Here is an 18,345-nt window from a genome sequence, read left to right as displayed (position 1 = left end):
GTATAAATAAGAAAATAAATCTTTTGTAACCCACCACTAACAGACAATGTTAACATTGTGGTATGTTTTCTTAGTCTTTTGAAATAATGCGTAGCATCCTGTATGTATAATTTACTGCCTTGCATTTTTTTTTCCCATTTAACATTATAATATAGGGACTCTCCATGTTGCTACAAATTATTTGCACACATTATCTTAACAATTGCATATAACATTCCCATATACCATAATTTAACCATTTTTCTATTTTGAGACATTTAGACTCCAGATACAGTGAGTAAAACTACAAAGGACTTTTTTATGTGAAAAACTTTTCCGCAGTTCAGATCCTCTCCACAGAAGAGATTTCACACAGCACAAATATAAGGCTACGGACATTTCAGGGCTTTTTAAAGTGCCAGCTCCGCCTTTGCCAGTGGGGCTGAGTCCTAGAATGCCACATCCCATGCACCCCTCCAGGACAAAGCCCAAAGAGGAGTGATGGACCAGGGAAGGCCGTGGGACCCCCAGAAAATAAATCCTTCATTCCATCATTCCATTCCATTCATTTCGCTCATTCATTCATTCATTCCTTCTTCCTTCTTCGTATTCCTTCATTCATTCATTATCCTCCTCCTCCTCCCTCCTCCTCCTCCTTCCTTTACCATTTCCTTCCTTCCTTCATTTCCTTCATTCCCATTTCGGCTGTTTGGCTATCTCTCTCTCTCAATATACTCTCAACAACAATGATTGGTTTTCAGGTATACAGACGTGGTTCAGATGTCTATAGTTTATAAAATAAATCCCCCCTGATTGTCCACTGTATCACTGATACTCCGCCTTGCCCACATGTGATGTGTCTTTGACTGCGTTCCACTGTGTGCTCCCGTCCGTTAACGTCCAATCAGTAGCTTCTTTATTCACCCCATTCTCCCAGCCCCCCAACTTCCTCCCCTCTGTCTGTCACCAAATTGTCCATTATATTTGTGAGTCTGGTTTTGCTTATTTTGTTCCTTTTGTTCCTTAGATTCCGCATATAAGTGAAATCATATGGTATTTATCCTTCTCTGTCTGACTTAGTTCATTCAGCATAATAACCTCTAGGTCCATCCATGTCGTTGCAACTGGTAGGATTTCATTTTTTTAATGGCTGAGTAATATTCCATTGTATATATAAACCGTAATTTCTTTATTCAATCGTCAGTTGATGGGCATTTAGGTTGCGTCCATATCTTGGCTATTATAAATTGTGTTGCCATGAATCTTGGGGTGCATAGAGCTTTACAAATTATTGTTTTGGTTTTCTTTGGATAAATACTCGGAAGTGCCATTGCTGGGTCAAAAGGTATATCCATTTTTAATTTTTCGAGAAACTTCCAAGCTGTTTTCCATAGCGGCTGTACCAATTTGCAATCCCACCAAGAATGTATGAGGCTTCCCTTTTCTCCTCATCCTCGCCAACACTTCTTGTTTTTTGATTTATTGATGATAGCCATTCTGACAGGTGTGAGGTGGTATCTCATTGTGGCTTTAATTTGCATTTCTCTGATGGTTAGCGACCTTGAGCATCTTTTCATATGTCTATTAGCCATCTGTATTTCCTCTTTGGAGAAGTATCTGTTCAGGTCTTCTGCTCATTTTTTAATTGGATTGTTTGTTTTCCTGTTGTCAGAAAATGTCTTCTTACTCTAGTCAGAAATCTCCCTGGGCTACCGCCTGCCACGCAGCCTGGACCCCATCTCGCTCTTGCCTCCTAAGCTGGTGGGCGGCTGCTGTGGAATTTGCCAGAGGTCACTGGGACATTGTTCAGTTTGCCTCTCACGGCCAGAAAGGCTGTTCCCTTGGCCCCCAAGGACTTTGGAGTGTGGGCGCCAAGGCGTGGGTGGCTGCAGCGACTGACTCCTGCGGGCCGGGACCCCGCCGGCCCAGTCTTCGGCTACAGCCCAGCTCAGGGCCCATAGCCACTCCGTAGGTGCTCAGTAAATGCCAAATAGATGCGTGACCACAACTGGGGGGCGGAATGCAGCTAACAGGAATCTGCTCCGGTTTGGAATATATTTGAAGCTATTGTTTGGACCTGTTTGCAAGGTGTTTGTCCGGGCGCTGGGCCGACGGGGTCTCTGGGTTGGCCTTTCTCTTAGCGACAGCAGCTTCTTGCCGCAGGAAGGTAGAGAGAGCTCTCTGTGTCTGGCTGGCTGGCAGATCTAACACGACTTCGGGCCGGCGCTGAGCCTACCCGGCGTGATCCAAAGGTCTTGGCCATGGTCGCAGGACACGGGCCCGCGGGGTCACACTGGCCTGCGGTCGCCTAGGACGCGCGGGGCGGGGCGGGGCGGGGCGGCGGCTGGCTGGGGAGGCCGCGCCCGCCCCGCGCTGCGTATTTGGTCCCGGAGCGCGCAGCCTGGGGCTTGGCGGTTGGTACCCCCAGCGCTTCCCCCAGCGCTTCCCCCGCGCGGATCCCGCTGCACACCCGGCTCTCTCGGCGCCCCAGACCCGGTAAGTAGAGGCCTCCTGCCTCCTGGCTCCTTTCTCGGCCGACGGATGACCCAGTCGGGAGACCCTAAGGGGACTCCAGGGACCCGGCCTCAGCCCCGGGCGCGCACCGGGCGGATCCAGGCAGGAGGCGCCGCGACCCTGCCGTGGGAGACTCGATAGGTGGCTCCGGCTCGCGCCTCCTCTGCTGCCGTCCTCACAATGCACGCGCAGAAGCTTCTCGCCACCAAATAACGACAGCATTTCCCCATTATTATTAAATTACAGACATCCTTGTAGAAAATGTGGAATCTAAAAGCATCCAAAGAAAACTAAAATCGCCCACAATCCCAGTCCCCAGCTGGTTTCAAAGACCTCCTCCAGCTCAGGCAATACACGCCAGCCTCAAAGAGAACTTTTGCTTTTTTGAACAAGAAGGTTCTGGGACCACCGTGGCGTCTCCCCGGGCAAAGGGCATGGGGCACAGACAGCATCACTGCTATCTGAGCTCGGTTATAGTAAGTGGGGAGAATGCGCGATTTTTAGAAGAAAGTTGACGGAGCAGCAGCCATGGGCGGTTCAGAATCTATCACATGTTGCACTGAAAATCCCACCGGATTTTTCAGATTGCTATAGGTGAACTGACCGTTTATTTTGAGTCCCCATTTGGGTTAGGAAGGGGCTTCCAGCTCCATTGATGAAGGGCATTCTCAATAACCATGAATGTCACTTACGGTCAGGCGGTGGGGAACTCGGCTGTGATCACACAGTTGCTTTGATTCAGGTGTGATGCATGAGTGGTCAGAAGGCGCCTTGACTCTGGTCCCCGGATTTCTAAGGATGGGGCAGAAAGCTCCTGCTGGGTCTATTTCCTGCTGCTCATCAGACGTGAGCTGAGGATGGGTCTGAGGAAGGCATCCTGAGTTTACAGAATATTCAGGTATGGCTTGCTTTCGACAGGTTATTAAAGTGTGAATTGTTTCGAAAATAAAGTACGCTTTGAAGCCATCAGAGGGACTCTCTCCCCGTCATCTCAGGTCGCTGCAGGTAGAGATGGTGAGACAGTTTCTGTGTGGTTTGGATTTTCTGGTAGTTGAACAGAACATTTATTCATCCATGCATTCATGCAGGCATGCCTGCGTCCTATGAATATTTATCATGCTCCTACCATAAGCCAGACACTGTTCTAGTCCTTGGGGTATAATGGGGGACAATACGCACAAAGATCCCTGCCCTCAAAAGCTTACATATGGTGGTGGGGGGTAAGGGGAGACAAATAATAAACAATGAACATAAGAAATAAAAAAAACTATATTGTACTAGTAGGTGATAAGTAGTATGGGGAAAAAAAAGCAGGGCACTGGGTTATCGGGAGTCGGGGAGAACAATGGAAATTATGCTGTATTATTAACAATTCCTGACCGCCTTAAACATTTTGAGGAATAAGCTGGGTTGCAGATAAATGTAGAATGATATTAATCATATACATTTCAATAAACAAAATCAATAATACTAATAAAATAAATATAGAATGTAAAAATAGTTTATATTTTATTATATAGAAACATGCTATGTTGAACGAGGTTTTCATTTGGTTCTCCCCAGTTTCTTTCCAGAATGTATTATACTTTGTCTATTATTCGCTCTCACGTCCACATTGCTGTTGTCTTGAATCGACTACTTTTCATTCTCATTTAATTCAGCAAAGCTGTATGAAACATGCTGAGTGCCAGGGGGGGAACAGGTGAGCAAAAGTCACTGGAAGGAAATACCCAGACAGGTCCACAGATCATTGCAAGTTGGAATATGAGTGGTATAGACAAGGCGCTATGAGGGGTCAAGGAGGGCTGGGGGCACCAGGATGCAGGGCGCACACACAGGTTGGCAGAGAAGCTGGCTTTGGGAGGACAAGTAGAACTTTGACAAGCAGATATGGTGGTCACACCTGTCTTACAGAGAGAGCTGCAAAAGCAAGAGACAGGAAAGTCGTGGGGGTACGCTATGTCTCACAAAACTCCGTGTAGTCAAGGTGGATTCCATCATTCCCAGTTTTCAGGTGAGAAGCTGAGGCTCCTTGAATTAATTTGATTTTCTGGAAGTGAGAGTCCATCTAGCCTCCTTCTGTGTGACTCCGGCTGCTCTCCAGATCTGGGAACCCTACTGTTAGCCATTCTCCATGCCAAAATTCTCACCCTTTTCCTCATGAGTTTGACTGGGTCCTTCTCACCAGCGCCCTGGTTTGCATATCCATCCTTCATATCCCGAAGCCCCCTCCCTATCACCCACGGAGAGGTCTGAGAAGCTCCTGGTCCTATGACCCAGCTCAAGAGCCACGCCCTGTGTCCGACAGGCAGGTGACAGAAAGCCCTTTTCAGATCTGTGAGGACCGTCAGATGCTGTGTCTCTGCGCAGGTTTCATCCTGATTCCTTGAGACTTTGGCCACCTTAATGACTCACTGCCTCCTAGGAGAGGTCAGATGGGAAGACCAAAACCAAGCCTGGAAGGATTTGGGGGCCCCCGTTGGCTCCTTTTCTGAAAGGAAGTAAATATGTCTCTGGAATTTGGACCTCCTGTTGCGATGATGATGCAAACAGTTGACAACTGCTTCCAAGGAAAACCGGCTCACAGAATTCTTGCCTCAATAAGATCATGTTCACCCAAATTAGATTTAGTCATCGTTGTTTTTACCCTACTTCTACTTCGTGAAACAAATAAGGCCTAATGATGATTTCAAGACCTGGTGCTCTTTCGAGGATGTGCTTAGGGAATGCTGTTGAGAAGTAAGCTAAGGCTCAGGGGGTGTGAGGTGTATCTAGGACTGAATGAGGCTGGACCTCAGGTCCGTGAGCTCTGAGTCTGACATCCTCCCCCTCTACTCGCTCCCCGAAGCTGTCCCTCTCAGATGAGGGCTTGGGGCCAGCCATCAAAGCCTGGCCCATCCAGTAAATGCTTAGAAAGAATGAAAAGCGGCAATACTGAGAAGTCTGTTCTAAAAGCTTCCGGACTGTTGTCAGCGCTGACAGGTGACAAGCTGGAACATGAGGGAAAAATGCAGAAGGCTGACGTGTGCCAGGACGGGTACGTCACCCACTGCCACCACCCCCTCCAGGAGCCCGCCGAAGCACAGCGTGGTGGAAGCCCAGGGGTGTCCACTCGCAGCTGTCAGCTCAGCTCGGTGGCCCAGAGCCCTGGGTCCTGAGTGATTTCCAGCAGCTCGGGGTCTGAGCTTGGACGAAAGAGGAAAACACGCTAGCCTTGACTGGGGGCCTCGAACCCAGGCAGAAGTGGAAACTTCTAGGCTCCCTGCCCGCATTTCTGGCCCAATAAGGCCAGTTAGAGAATGTGCGGCACGGTCTGAGCATCACACTGGTTGTGTTTGGAGTTGGACCTCCCTGGCTCGTGGTGCTTCCGCTCCCCCGGCCCCCTATTCGCTGGACAAAGTACGAAAGCTGCGGTTTGCCCCAGTGGGGAATCTGATGGCGTATTAAGTGAGAAGCCAGGCCCCATTTGGGTAGAGCCAGTTTTACCTGATACAGGTGGCTGGTCCCTCAGTTCCTTTGAGCCTAAATAAAGAATCCATTCCTCTCTGCAAAGACCCAAGAACCCCTCTTCTATACCAATGAGATGTGAGTCCATGGCTAAATGATTAAATTTTGGAAGTATTTTTTTGATACGAGACATGACCTTGGGCAAGTCAGCTCACTTCTACGGAGCCCAGTTTTCCGTAAGTTGAGATCGTTGGCTCTTCAAGTCCATTTGAGTCCAGCAGTTTAAAAACGGTGGCCGCTAGGCAGTGTTTTGTCATTATAATGGAAGCGAAGTTGGAGAATCTGGCGTAAACCCCCAGCGGACATGCAGATTGGGATCTGTGCCGTTTTCACCACGCTGTTAGAGGACATTGCCAAACTCATTTCGAGACATTACATAAAAACACCACATGACCCATCACGTAGACCTGAGGGGCACAGAGGGCATTTAGCAAAAGCAACACAATAAATTAAGTGTAAGATAAGAAACAGAATTATCTTTAAAGATTCAGTTAATTAACTTGACTTTTCAGGTCCGGCATAAAGCTCTGACAGGCTCATGCTCACTTAAGATGCCAGCGTGAGTTAGGAATGGGGGCAGCCGAGGACTCAGTGAAGGCTTGAGAATTCCTCTCTGCAATTTCTCGTCAGTTTACATCAGGGACATGTAAACACAAAGAAGAAAATCTGAAAAACAAATGAGATTGGAAAATTATGCTGTGAACGTAACGTTTCTCTTCTTATAAAATTCTTCCCAGTCCCCTGCAGCTCAAAAGGCAGATCGCTCAATTTCCCGCCATCCCACATCAAAGCCAGGTCGTCGGTCCTGGCTACAATTTAGGATCACCTGAGAAGCTTTTAAAAGTTCCAGTGCCAGACAGGAGCCCTGACCAGGGAGAGATATCACAAACTTTGGCAGTGGGACCTAAGCGTCGGTATTTTTTAAAGGTCCCCAGGTGATTCTAATAGGTCATTAAATGGGGACCCCAGACCGACAGTATCCGCTTGGGAACTTGTTAGAAATGCAGATTCTCAGGCTCCACCCCAGAAACCCTGGCGTGATTCTGAAGCGTGCAGACAGTGCAGCACCCTGCCTGAGAGCGACCGAGGACGGCTGGCCTGGCGGGTTTTCAAAGCAGGTGTTTCTGGTTGCTTCTTCCAGCCACTGAAAAGTCCATCTGGATTTAAGCAACGGGTCTTCCCGGTGCTCTCAGCAATGTGAACTAATTTCAGAAGCTCCTCTGACCTTGCTGTGGGTTCTAAGATCGCCTGCTGTAATTCTTCTAGAAGCGATGAGAGCTCTAACCGTCACTGGTGGCACAATTACTTGCCAATTGTGGTCACTCTGGGATTTGGGGGCGGGGGTGGTGGTGGTGGTGGTGAATTATAACCAGCTCGAGGCCTGCTCTCTGGGGCCAGGTCCTCTGCATTCGTAAGTGGTTTCCAGGCATTTAAAAAGAAAATGCTGCCCATCACCTTCGGAAGCCCAGCTGCCCAGAGCCTGGGATCTGCGGTGATTTCCAGCAGACCAGCAGCTCTGAGTATAAGCCTTGAAGAAGAAGAAAAAAATATTTTGCCAAACGATTCCTGCCACCCCATGGCTAGAACGGGGCACAGTGCTGGTTTTGTGCAAGAGTCGCTTGCAGCCGAAACCCTGGCAGCTCTCCAGGCACAGACTCGGAAGCCCTGGAGGCATCGTTGTTGCAGGAAAGCGACACCCCAGGGAGGAAACTGAAGGAAATTGGAGGAAATTGGATGCTCAGACAGTTTTCTTAGAGGAAGGAGAATTTATTGGCCGGCAGAGCACGTGGGGTTAACTGGGGTTAACGACACCGTACAGGAACTCCCCTAGGTTAGATTTCTTAAGGCTGATATACCTCTGCAGTGTGCATGCAAGGGGGGCGCGATTCCTTTGTCTGAGGTTCTAGTTGTACTTTGTGACTCAGGATGGGGAGGGGGAGCTTCAGGTGGGGACCTGCAAGGGAGGAGGAATTTCCAAACCACTGGACTTATCTATTTACAGGTCATTTTGCCTCGTAGAACCCCGACCTCGGCGTTATCAGCACAGCTACAGGATTCTCGAATAGAGAGACGGGAAGGACACTGAGGCTATAATCAATCAGAAAGCAGCACTTACTGATGCCGGCACCGGCTCAGCGGATTCCTATCCAAAGGCTGAGCCCCGATTGTAACATAACAGGCAGTTTTACAGTCTTGTTATTCCTACACAGCTACAGAGATAAGGAAGGACAATAGTTGGATAGCAAGCTATGTATCAATAGATGTGAGCTGCAGAGTCCTTGAGGTGGGGGAGGGAGCTATGGGAAAACGTGTTAGCTGGAGAGCACTGGGCAGAGCGGGGGAGAGAGCAGTTTTAAGCGGCCGAGTCAGTCATTTCTGCAGGCCCTTTCCTTTGCATTTTTCAGATGCCTCCTCTCCTCTCTGATCATAAAAGGCGCAAACACGTGTGCTCCTCACTCCTGACCGCTTCTCCGCCAGGTAAAGAAGGGAGCCACAGTGGTCAGCTATAGAGGAGGCAACCCCCAAACCCCAGATCCCTGGGCTGCTGTTTCTTAATGAGGTAGAGAAACCAACCCACTCACACGCAGGACGCTAAGTAGGCACCGCTGTGTGCCACACTCTGTGCTGGTTACTCTATGCATGCGGTTAGGGATCTGAAAGCCGCAGATGCTGGCGATGTTTCTTTCCACTTTCCAAAGGGAAAAAGGACTGAGCTGGCCTAAGGACCCTGACCCGGGGTCACGTGGCCGTGATGCCGCAGGGCCAGAATCCAGACCCAGCATCTGAGCGCTGTCTGCTCCTCTCCTCCCAGCATCCCAGCCTGTGATTCAGGGAGGGAGACAGTTGTCCCTTCTAAAAAGGGACTTGATTCTCATAAGTCATTACGGCTCTGGAGGCAGCACATGGCATCCATTGATTGGATATGTGAGCCACGAAGAACCAGGCCCCACCCGTGAAGCGGTCGGTATTAAGAAGTTCGAGGACATCTCCCGTATGCCGTGTGCCAGGCACTGGCCTAGGGAAGCTGTGGGGGACGGGGTGGGGACACAGAGACGATGACAGTGCTGAGTCCGCACAGCGGCCTTTCCAGGTGTGATGTGGGTGATGCTGACCCAGCCCAGGCGCCAGAGAAGGGCTTCAGGAAGGAGGCGAGAGTTGAGCTGAATTTTAAATCATGATTACACACCATTTAGGAGTTTCACGGGCCGAGGACGGCAGCCTGTGCTGGAGACAGGCAAAGACATGACCATGAGGACAGAGTTCCACACGCGGCCAGAGGGCTGGAGCATGGGGTCTGGGCACAGCGGCCACGTGGAGCAGCAGAGGGAGGTGGGGCCCCTCCCACCTAAGGCATCACCCTGGAGGTGTCGGGGAGCCAAGCATGGCCTTAGAGCTGGGGACTGGCATGACAGGATTTGCAGTGAGGGTGACTCGGTTTCGGAGAGCATGACACTGCCGCTCAGCTCACGGAGGCGACGTAGGGCAGGTTCTAGTAGGAGGGTCGGGTGCTGGGTTCGAGGAGCCTGGAGATGGCCGAAGGTGAGTGCGTCCTTGGCAGGCCGCTGGCCACACTGCCGTGGTGCTCAGAAAGGTGCCTGGGATCATGGCCACGTGGGAGAACCTGAAGGAGCAGGTGCAGCCACCCAAAGGGAGGGCAGAGGGAGAGGAAGGAGCACTGATAACAGAATTCTGGGTGCAGCAACGTTTCAGGGGTGCGTAGGGGAAGAGGGCGCAGGGGAGGAGCCTCCCGTCTGCCTGGTGCTGGGTTCTGTGCACATTTGAAAATTAGGCCAGTTCTATAAAGCAGCAGTTCTAGGTCTAGTCTGGAGGTGTCTGAGGCTGACACTTGTCTTAGGCGGACAATGCGTGAGGTCACAGTCCCCATAGTAGCTGGGAAAGCCTGAGCACTGCCCCACCCCTAACAATGTATATTGAAATTTTTCTTTCCATAGATTTCTGCCAGAAATTATACTCCCCAATACACCCTTCACCCTTAGTCCCAACAGCCACCCCGAGGGTGTTACACTCAACCGCTTTGAAGGTCTCGAGAAATAAGTAAGACCTCTTGTCTGACCAGTGGCCCCGTCTGAGTTGAGTATGGAGTGTGGCCTCGTCACTTGGCCCTGGGGATTTTGTTTTCCAGCAGGAACGGTGGGTAGAGGCCGGCATTTTCTCAAACAACAACAACAAAATGAATAAAACCTATTTTAGCTTACGAGGGATCACGAGGCCACTTCAGCGAGGCTTTCAGAACACGCAAAGCCCCTGACGCCGTGCCAGAGCTCACTGTTCCAGTGCCCAGGCCCGTTATGTGGATATCCGGGGACAGTGACATGCAGATTAAAGTGATGGGAGAGCCGTCACCTTCTACATCAGCAGTAGGCAGAGAGGAGGCGAACGCAGCACAAGCTGGAACGCTGGCCCCTTCGAAGGGGCCTCGACACGAAGTCCTGGACTCGTTGCAAAGGCTGGCCCACGGTAGGGTCGGCTCTCCACTCCGCCGATGTGCGTGGTGGCGTAGACCACCCATCATCGCCCACTGCCTGCTAAGACGCCTGACGGCACCGCAGTCTGACTAGAGGTATAAACCACCAGGCACCAGTTGGATGAAATGTGTGATTCTTTCCCCCAGGTCCATAGGAAGACAACAATGAGGCTATTTGTCACCCCTTTCTATATGGAGTTAGTGGTGCAGCAGTGTCCAGCTCTGGGGGATGGGCAGAGAGAATAAGTGGGTGCACGCCATGGGTACCACGCAACAGTGGGAGTTAAGGCATGTGGGTACAGGTAGCCTCACGAGTGAGCCGTAAAGCCACAGAGCTGAAGAGAAGAGAAAAAGACGGAGTTATATAACCCGAGACCATCACACGACGTGTCCGTCTCCACGGCGGCCATCACACAGCGCCAGAGGCTGGGGGCTTAAACGACAGAAATGTATCTTCTTGAAGTGTCGTAAGCTGGGAAGTCCGTGATCCAGGTTCCAGCAGGGTGTGGTTTCCGGTGAGGGCTCTCTTCCTGGCTTGCAGACGGCCACCTTCTCAAGGTGTCCTAACATGGCGAAGAGAGAGAGGTCTCTCTTCCTCCTCTTATAGGCTGCGGTCCTATCGGGTTAGGGTCCCATCGGATTAAGATGTTAACATTAATCACCTTCATAGATACAATCACTATTGGGGGTAAGGGCTTACCATATGAATTGAGGCTGAGACATTTGGTCATTAGCACCTAAACTAAAATGCACCCATACAATGCAATGTGTACATTAAAGGCGCTCGTTCTGGTGGTCACGGGGATGGGGGGCGGGAGTCGTGATGGAGATAAAGCGGAATCAATTTGTCACCTGATCCATCAAGAGAGGGTGTTGTGCTGAGCCAAGATGGCAGACGCCATGGACTGAAGAGTCAGGGCACACGACTCGCCCGAGCTTTAAAGAATTGCGTGTGTGCGTGCGTGTGTGCTTGTATGTGTGTGCACGTGGGTGTGTGTGCGTGCGTGCGTGTGTGCGGGTTTTGGCCAAGATATACTTTTTGATTCCAGGCTGAACTTTTCTTGTAGAAAGTTTGCCCAGGAAGGTCGCTCACCAGCAGTAGGACCTTGAAGTCCAGGATGATCCTGCGTAACACCACGGCCGTGACCCCCTTTCTGACCAAGCTGTGGCAGGAGCTGGTGCAGCGGGGCGTCAACGCGTCCGGCCCGGTCCGCAGGTCCTCCAGTGACAGTGACGGCGAGCTGGAGGCTGTCTACATCCTCATGGTGCTTGGCTTCTTTGGTTTCTTCACCCTAGGCATCATGCTGAGTTACATCCGCTCCAAGAAGCTGGAGCACTCGCACGACCCCTACAGCATGTACATCCAGTCGGACGCCTGGCAGGAGAAAGACAAGGCATACTTCCAGGCCCGGGTCCTGGAGAGCTACAAGGCATGCTACGTCGCTGCAAACCAGCTGGCCGTAGAACGACCCAACACGTACCTTCCCGAGACGAAGCCTTCATCGTGATCCCACACCTGGTTAAAACCGGACAAAGCCCACTTGACAATCTGATTTTTCTAATGCTGTGCCTCTTAGACTCTTTATTATATGGATACATTTGGAGTTGGTTTTTTTTTTTTTCTATTGTAAGGGGTGAAAGGTGGGTTGATAACATTATTTCTCAAAAATCACATTCCTTCGATAACAGACTGTCAGCTGTTCCCCAGGATCTGTCCTTGCCCTGTTAATTTTAGCAGAAGCCCCCAGATCGTGGCCTCTGAGGATGAGCTGTATTTCCCAGGCTCCCTTGCAGCTAGCAAGGTCAGGTGATGAAGCTCGGCCAGTAGAAGTGGGAGTGATGCGGATCATTTCTGAGAGACACTTGAAAAGAAAAGGCCGTATCATTCACTGTCCCCTTTCCCAGCAGCTGGGGCGTGGCCGAGATGGTGAGCCAGCTTTGATTCTGGAAACAGACAGTGTATTCACAGATGGCAGAGCAACAAGAGTCTGGGTCCCTGGGCAGTGCTGTGGGCAGGACCTCCTGACCGTGCTGGACACCCACCAGCTCAGACTTTATAAGAAAGAGACACTAACTCCAGTCTTCCTTAAGCCACTGCTCTTTTGGTTTCTGGTGACACAGCAGGATCAGTATCCTGAATAATTTACTTACACACACCACACAGAGAAACACACGCAGACACACATTCATCCCCACAGATGCATAAGTGCACAGGCACGCACACCCCACCGCATGCACGCACACCCACACGCACACACACGCACGCTTCCAACTCACGTTTCCCACTCTCAAAGGAACCCACTTCCTGCTGAACTGAGACGCAGAGGAAAAATCCCCACTTCAGAATGGAACGTGCTCAGTATCGTGGCAGGAGGGAGGAGAACACCCACCACCCCAAAAGCCAGGGGAGGAGTGGGTGTAGACAAACGGAAGCACATGGAACTAAGGTGATGGGTGCATTGTGATTGAACCGTGTCCCCACCACCCCCCAAAGATTCATTCAAGACCTGACTCCGGTACCTGCGAAGGAGATAATATTTGAAAATAGGGTCTTGGCAGGGGTCATCTAGCTAGGATGGGGTCATTAGGATGGGCCCTAATCCAATATGACTGATGTCCTTAGAAGAAGACACACGGGGAGATCCCCATGTGATGACAGCAGCAGAGGCTGGAGTGATGTGGCCACAGCCATGGCCACCCCCAGAAGCCGGAAGAGGCAAGGAGGGATTCTCCCCATGTTCCCAAGGAAGCGTGGCCTTATGACACCTCGACCTCAGACTCCTGGCCTCCAGGACCGTGAGACCACGAGTTTCTATGGGTTTAGGCCCCCTAGTTTGGGATTTTTTGTTAGAGCAGCCACAAGAAACTCATACAGTGCCTCCCACTCTACCCCAGAGTCAGCTCCCTTCCTCTCAGCCTCCTTCTCTTCACGAGACAAGATTCCCTGGCAGACAAGAGATGAGGAAGGGCTTGGGGGCGGGGCCTCGTTAGCGTGACCCGACCGAGAGCGCCCCAGAGCGCGTCCGTCTCCAGCTGTCATGGGCAGCATTAGCACTCGGCGACATCCCGAAGGCGCGCCTGCTTGGGATTCCTGAAGAGGGGGGAATATTTAAAGAAAACATAGTCGTTCCAAACCTGCATACGATGTAAATTAAAAGCAACACGTGGCATTGTTGGCCATCCGCAAGGGGACAAATCGGGCCCAGTGCGACTCCAGCCCTTCCGTGTCACAGACAGCTGTTCCTCTGGGTGTGCTGGGAGGCACGGCTTCGGCTGGGACATCTCTGGGGCAGAAGCCTTGAGATGGGTGGTTCTTTGGGTCATAGAGTCCTTTGAAAATCTAATGAAAACTAATGACCTCACCCCCATACACACCCCAAAAATACACATGTGCACACCATTTTGCCCACCCTCTCAGGTGTTCATAAAACCCACTCGATGGCTGGCTTTCATGGCCCCATGTGAGTTTCTTCTGACGGACACATGTCGCCTGTGTTGAAGGAAAGGCAGGCTGGGAGCTTGAGTGTGGAGACGGACCCAAAGCACATATGACCCATCACATGACTCAGTGTCACACTGACTTTGATATTCCTGGCATGGGACCAGGCTCTTTATCACCAGTCCACTTGGGCCCACTGAAGTTCCTGTGGCTTTTCTTGCAGGGGAAGACTTAGTCCCCCCTGCCCTCGAGGGACCAGCCATTCGGCTCACTTCTCTGCACCCCTCAAACCTCTTACAAGCCGCCAACTTTCAAACGCTTATTACCGTGTTTCAAAAATTGGTTTAACATACATAGAGTGCTTGCTATGCGCGAGTACTGTTCTGGGCTCTTTAAAAATAGAATCTCGATTAATATTTTATATGCACTATTTTATGTGTTCATCAGATAAGGCAACATGCCTATTGAGGTATTAATAAGATCTTCTTTAAAATTAAAGTCTTTTATCAGGATCCGTGCGTGGTGTGTGATCTGAGTATCACTATGATACTTTTAGAAAGTGGATGTAGGTTCTTGCAAACTCTGATAAGACTGCCTGAGGGGCTCAGGAACGAGGACATCAGATCGCCCGTGGATGGTTGCATGCTGCGTGGACCCTCTGAGGCCCGGAGATGGAAGGCAGCAGAGCGAAGCAGGGCACTTCCGTTGCTCAGCTTCATGAGTTTTCAGCCAGCCGGAAATGTGGCACAGTCTTGACAAACTTGTAGGTTTTTAAAATAAGCTGGAAATCTGGATATTTATTTCAAATCTCCTGATTTTTTAAATATCGGCAATGCATTCAATTTTTTTTTTTTATAATTATGTGGGCCAAACAATATGACCTTGAGCTGAATTCTGCCCAAAGACCTCCGATTTATAACCTCTGCTTTAAAGAGAAAGAATAGCTCCCAGCCGGCCCCGAGCCATCCTGACAGAAAGCAGTCAGGGCAAGGACCCTGCATCCAAAAGGCTGCCGGCCTTGGTGACAGAAGCAGGCAGATTCGCGGGCAGCATACTCCCAAACTCGGTCTTGGCCAGCGGCTCCACAGGTCCCAGCCCTACAATGAAATGCTGCATCGGGCTGCCTTCACTTGGCACCATGAGGACATGCCATTTATCTGACGCCTCCTTTGGGACGTCAGGCCTCTCACTCTGTCACTATAGAAGAATGCATTACAATTCCAATTTTGTCCCCTCAGGCCCTTGGAACCAGTTGTGGGAGTCCGCCCTGGTGAGAGAGACCCACTACGTGCAGACAAATTGGGCTTCTGAGCCGTCTACCAGACTGAGGGCTGATCGTGGGTGGACTGGGGCAAATTAGCCGACATTCACACCTCACCTGTCCTGGAGTTTCCTTGCCTGGCTCAGGATAGCTCTAAAACTTCCCCAGAATAGGTATGCAATTCATTGCACAGTTGGCCTTGAAGAGCCATCAAGGTTAACTACACCATTAACTGTCTAGTTGACTGTCACTGAACCGCTGGAGAAACAGACTCAGCGTGGACACACCCAAGGTCATCGGATGCTTAAAGGTGGAAGCCAGCACGAGCTCTCCTTCCCTAACTTCTGGCTCTCACCCTCCTCCAGGTGCTTTGACAGGGCAAGGGCTCCTGGATGCCTGCCAGGTGGGGAAGGAATGACGGGCCTGCTCAGAGGTGGAAAGTGACTGCCGATGACCATGGGGAGCAACGACTTTGTGGATATTGCAGGGCAGGGGGTGGGGAGACCGCAAGGTTACTGACTTTATTCTTTTGTAGACACTAACTCGACTTGATCATTTTTAAATAGAATAACGGTACTATCAGACAGTTTATTCTCAAAAAGGGTTCTAATGCCACAGGTCCCAGCCCTACAACGAAATGCTGCATCGGGCTGCCTTCACTTGGCACCATGAGGACATGCCATTTATCTGACGCCTCCTTTGGGTAGTCCAGCACGTGAGCCAGCCCATTAGAAAAGGAAACGACAAGCGAGCAGGGAAGGGGCGGGGGGAGAAAGCAGACCGAGCCGAAAACAACGCCACGTTGCAGACCACGAGCACATGGTTCGAAATGTTGCCTCTGAGCCTCATTCTCTCACCAGGATGCTGTTGTCATTCGACAGTAGCCACAAGAGTTAGAGATAAGGCGACAGGCAGAGGAAACAGTGATTTCGGAAACCCTGGGTCTTCAGGCGAGGCTGGGCTGAGTGCAGACCATTGTCCATCAGTCGATGACTTCTCCTTGGGCGCGAGTGAGACGTAAGTACTAAGTCAGACTCCGGGAGATCACCGAAGGCTCCGAGCGCTTGGGGACACAACAGATGGAGAGCCGTGAACGGATTGGCAGGGCGTGGTTGAGTCTTTGCGTGAGCAAAACCAATCCGAGTCCACAAAGGAGTCGAGGTTGAGAGCAGGTGGCCTCTCGGGCGCATTGCTGAGCCCGGCATTGCAGATTTTCCCCAAACTGCTGGGTTCTGCCCGCCAGTGTCCCTCGTGCAGAGGAAGGAACTCGGGGTGCGGCCGCCCCCTGCTGGTCACGTCGAGCCTGTCTCTCATTGCACAGGGAGGTTGCTGAGCACCTGGAGCCGGGTGCGGTGTGTGTTCTCCCCGGGGCTGTATGAGCTTCTCCGAGGGACCTTGAGACGCTCTCCGGAGACTGAACTTCTATTGATGGGTCAAGTTCAGCGACACAGGGGGAGCGGAAGCCTAGACAAGAGAGAAACTGTCTTCTGGAAGCACCTTATGAAGCACCGCCTCTGAGCAGGGAGCTCAGAGCTCTTGGGCGGTAGCTGGGACCCCTTCTCCTTTCCTTCGTGCTGGAACCTGCTCGTCCCCCTTCCCTTTCCAGAAATAACTCTTTATCATCCCTTTCAGTTCTGGGAAAATAATCTCTCACCCAGACCCAAGCCAAGCCGCTTTCAGTTCTAGTCCTGCCACCACCCATGCTGTGCATTCAGGAAGGAGCCACGCCTGGAAATGGTGGGGAACGCTGATGTTCTGGGCGCTTCCTCCTCACCCCACTGCCCAGGGATAGAATCCCACTCTAGGGGCATGATGATGGCCCAACACAGCCCCCTGCCCTGGTCACCGAGAGCGACGGCAGATTCAGGAGTCTCTGATGAGGGGGAAGGGGCTTCTTTCTCCAATGTGCTCAAAGGACACTACATGGATTGTAGGGCTCTGTGACCACCTTGACCTTCGTTTCCTTTGAGACTCCCACACCTGCCGCGGAGTGCAGACGATGCTCAGCAACCCAGCCCACAAACAGGACTGCCCTACCAGCACAGTCCCCACTGGGGCCTCCCAGGAGAGGGGACAGAGGGGCATATTAAGTGACCCAGTGGAGGAATTTCATGCCTCCCGATGGCCTCGCAGAATCACGACAGGGAGGGAGAAACAAGGCGGCAGTGGACTTTTCGCCGTGTATGAAGCAATTAAAAATCTAATTGCTTTCCTGAAAAAGATCAGCAAGTTTGGGCAATAGACTGTTTGAGTGTCCCCATTCAGACTTTGTCACAGGGAATGGGGGAAATTGCTGCTTGTTTAGGGCTCACCCAAAGCCGGGCCAGGTCCCTCAACCTGCTCCAGCCCCTCTCGCCACCGGCCTTTGAGCCCTTCACACTGGACAATTCTCAGAAACAGGCCACTCGCTTACAGTTCCAAAGACACACTAAGAGGGGATGCACGGACTGGAGCTAGGCTGGGCTGCACTCCAGATCAGGGGGGCTTCCGCCAGGGACAGGAGAGGGGACTCGGAGGTAAGTTGGCAGCGAATGGCCCGAAGGCCGCATGAAGAATGGAGGATGAGCTTTCTTTGGGGAAAATCCAGGAGATGCATAGACAAGGACCCAGGTTCCTAGACTGCTTTTTAAACACAGCTAGTGGGTGAGAATTCAGTGACCGATTCTGTTTGCTTCCTGTGGCTGCCATGACCAGTCACCACAAAATCGGTGGCTTGAAACAACAGAGGTTTATTCTCTCACAGTTCTTGAAGCCAGAAGTCCAAAATCCAAGTGTTGGCAGGGCTGCGTCCCCTTGGACGTCTCTAGGGGAGGGCCCTTCCTGCCTCTCCCAGCTTCTAGTGGCTCCAAGTGATCCTCCAATCTTTGCCTCGGTCTTCACGTGGCCTTTTCTTCTTCTTATAAGGACTCCGGTCCTTGGAATTAGGACACCACCCTAATCCAGATTGACCTCATATGTGGACCCTTACCTTAATTACATCAGCCATGGCTCTATCTCCAAATATGGCCACACTTTGAGATGGCGGGTGGACAAGGATTCTATTCAGCTCTCTATAGCGATTCTGGGCCTGGGGTTCAGACCAGCTCCAGGCACATAATAAGCACTCGATACGTGGCAGTTCTCACCAAATGGAAGTTGCTACTCTAAACCCATTTGTGG

At 51.2% G+C, this 18,345-nt stretch overlaps 1 protein-coding gene across 1 annotated transcript; it reads left to right on the top strand.

The window, feature by feature from the left end:
* The first annotated feature begins 2,416 nt into the window (after positions 1 to 2,416).
* Positions 2,417 to 14,347, top strand: KCNE1 (potassium voltage-gated channel subfamily E regulatory subunit 1). The gene is made up of 2 exons (XM_039857797.1): positions 2,417 to 2,475; positions 11,554 to 14,347. Exon 2 carries the CDS (start codon positions 11,605 to 11,607, stop codon positions 11,992 to 11,994), a length of 390 nt encoding a protein of 129 aa, XP_039713731.1. The 5' UTR covers positions 2,417 to 2,475; positions 11,554 to 11,604; the 3' UTR covers positions 11,995 to 14,347.
* Positions 14,348 to 18,345: the final 3,998 nt, after the last annotated feature.

This window comes from Pteropus medius, unplaced genomic scaffold (assembly GCF_902729225.1).
Source record: "Pteropus medius unplaced genomic scaffold, Ma_sr-lr_union100, whole genome shotgun sequence".
NCBI lineage: Eukaryota > Metazoa > Chordata > Mammalia > Chiroptera > Pteropodidae > Pteropus > Pteropus medius.
The sequence above is the reverse complement of the archived record's forward strand: the minus strand, read 5'-3'. Positions and strand labels throughout refer to the sequence as shown.

Bases quoted from the DNA above. Each gene is read 5' to 3' on its own strand.
- KCNE1 (XM_039857797.1), top strand. From the start codon at position 11,605: ATGATCCTGCGTAACACCACGGCCGTGACCCCCTTTCTGACCAAGCTG.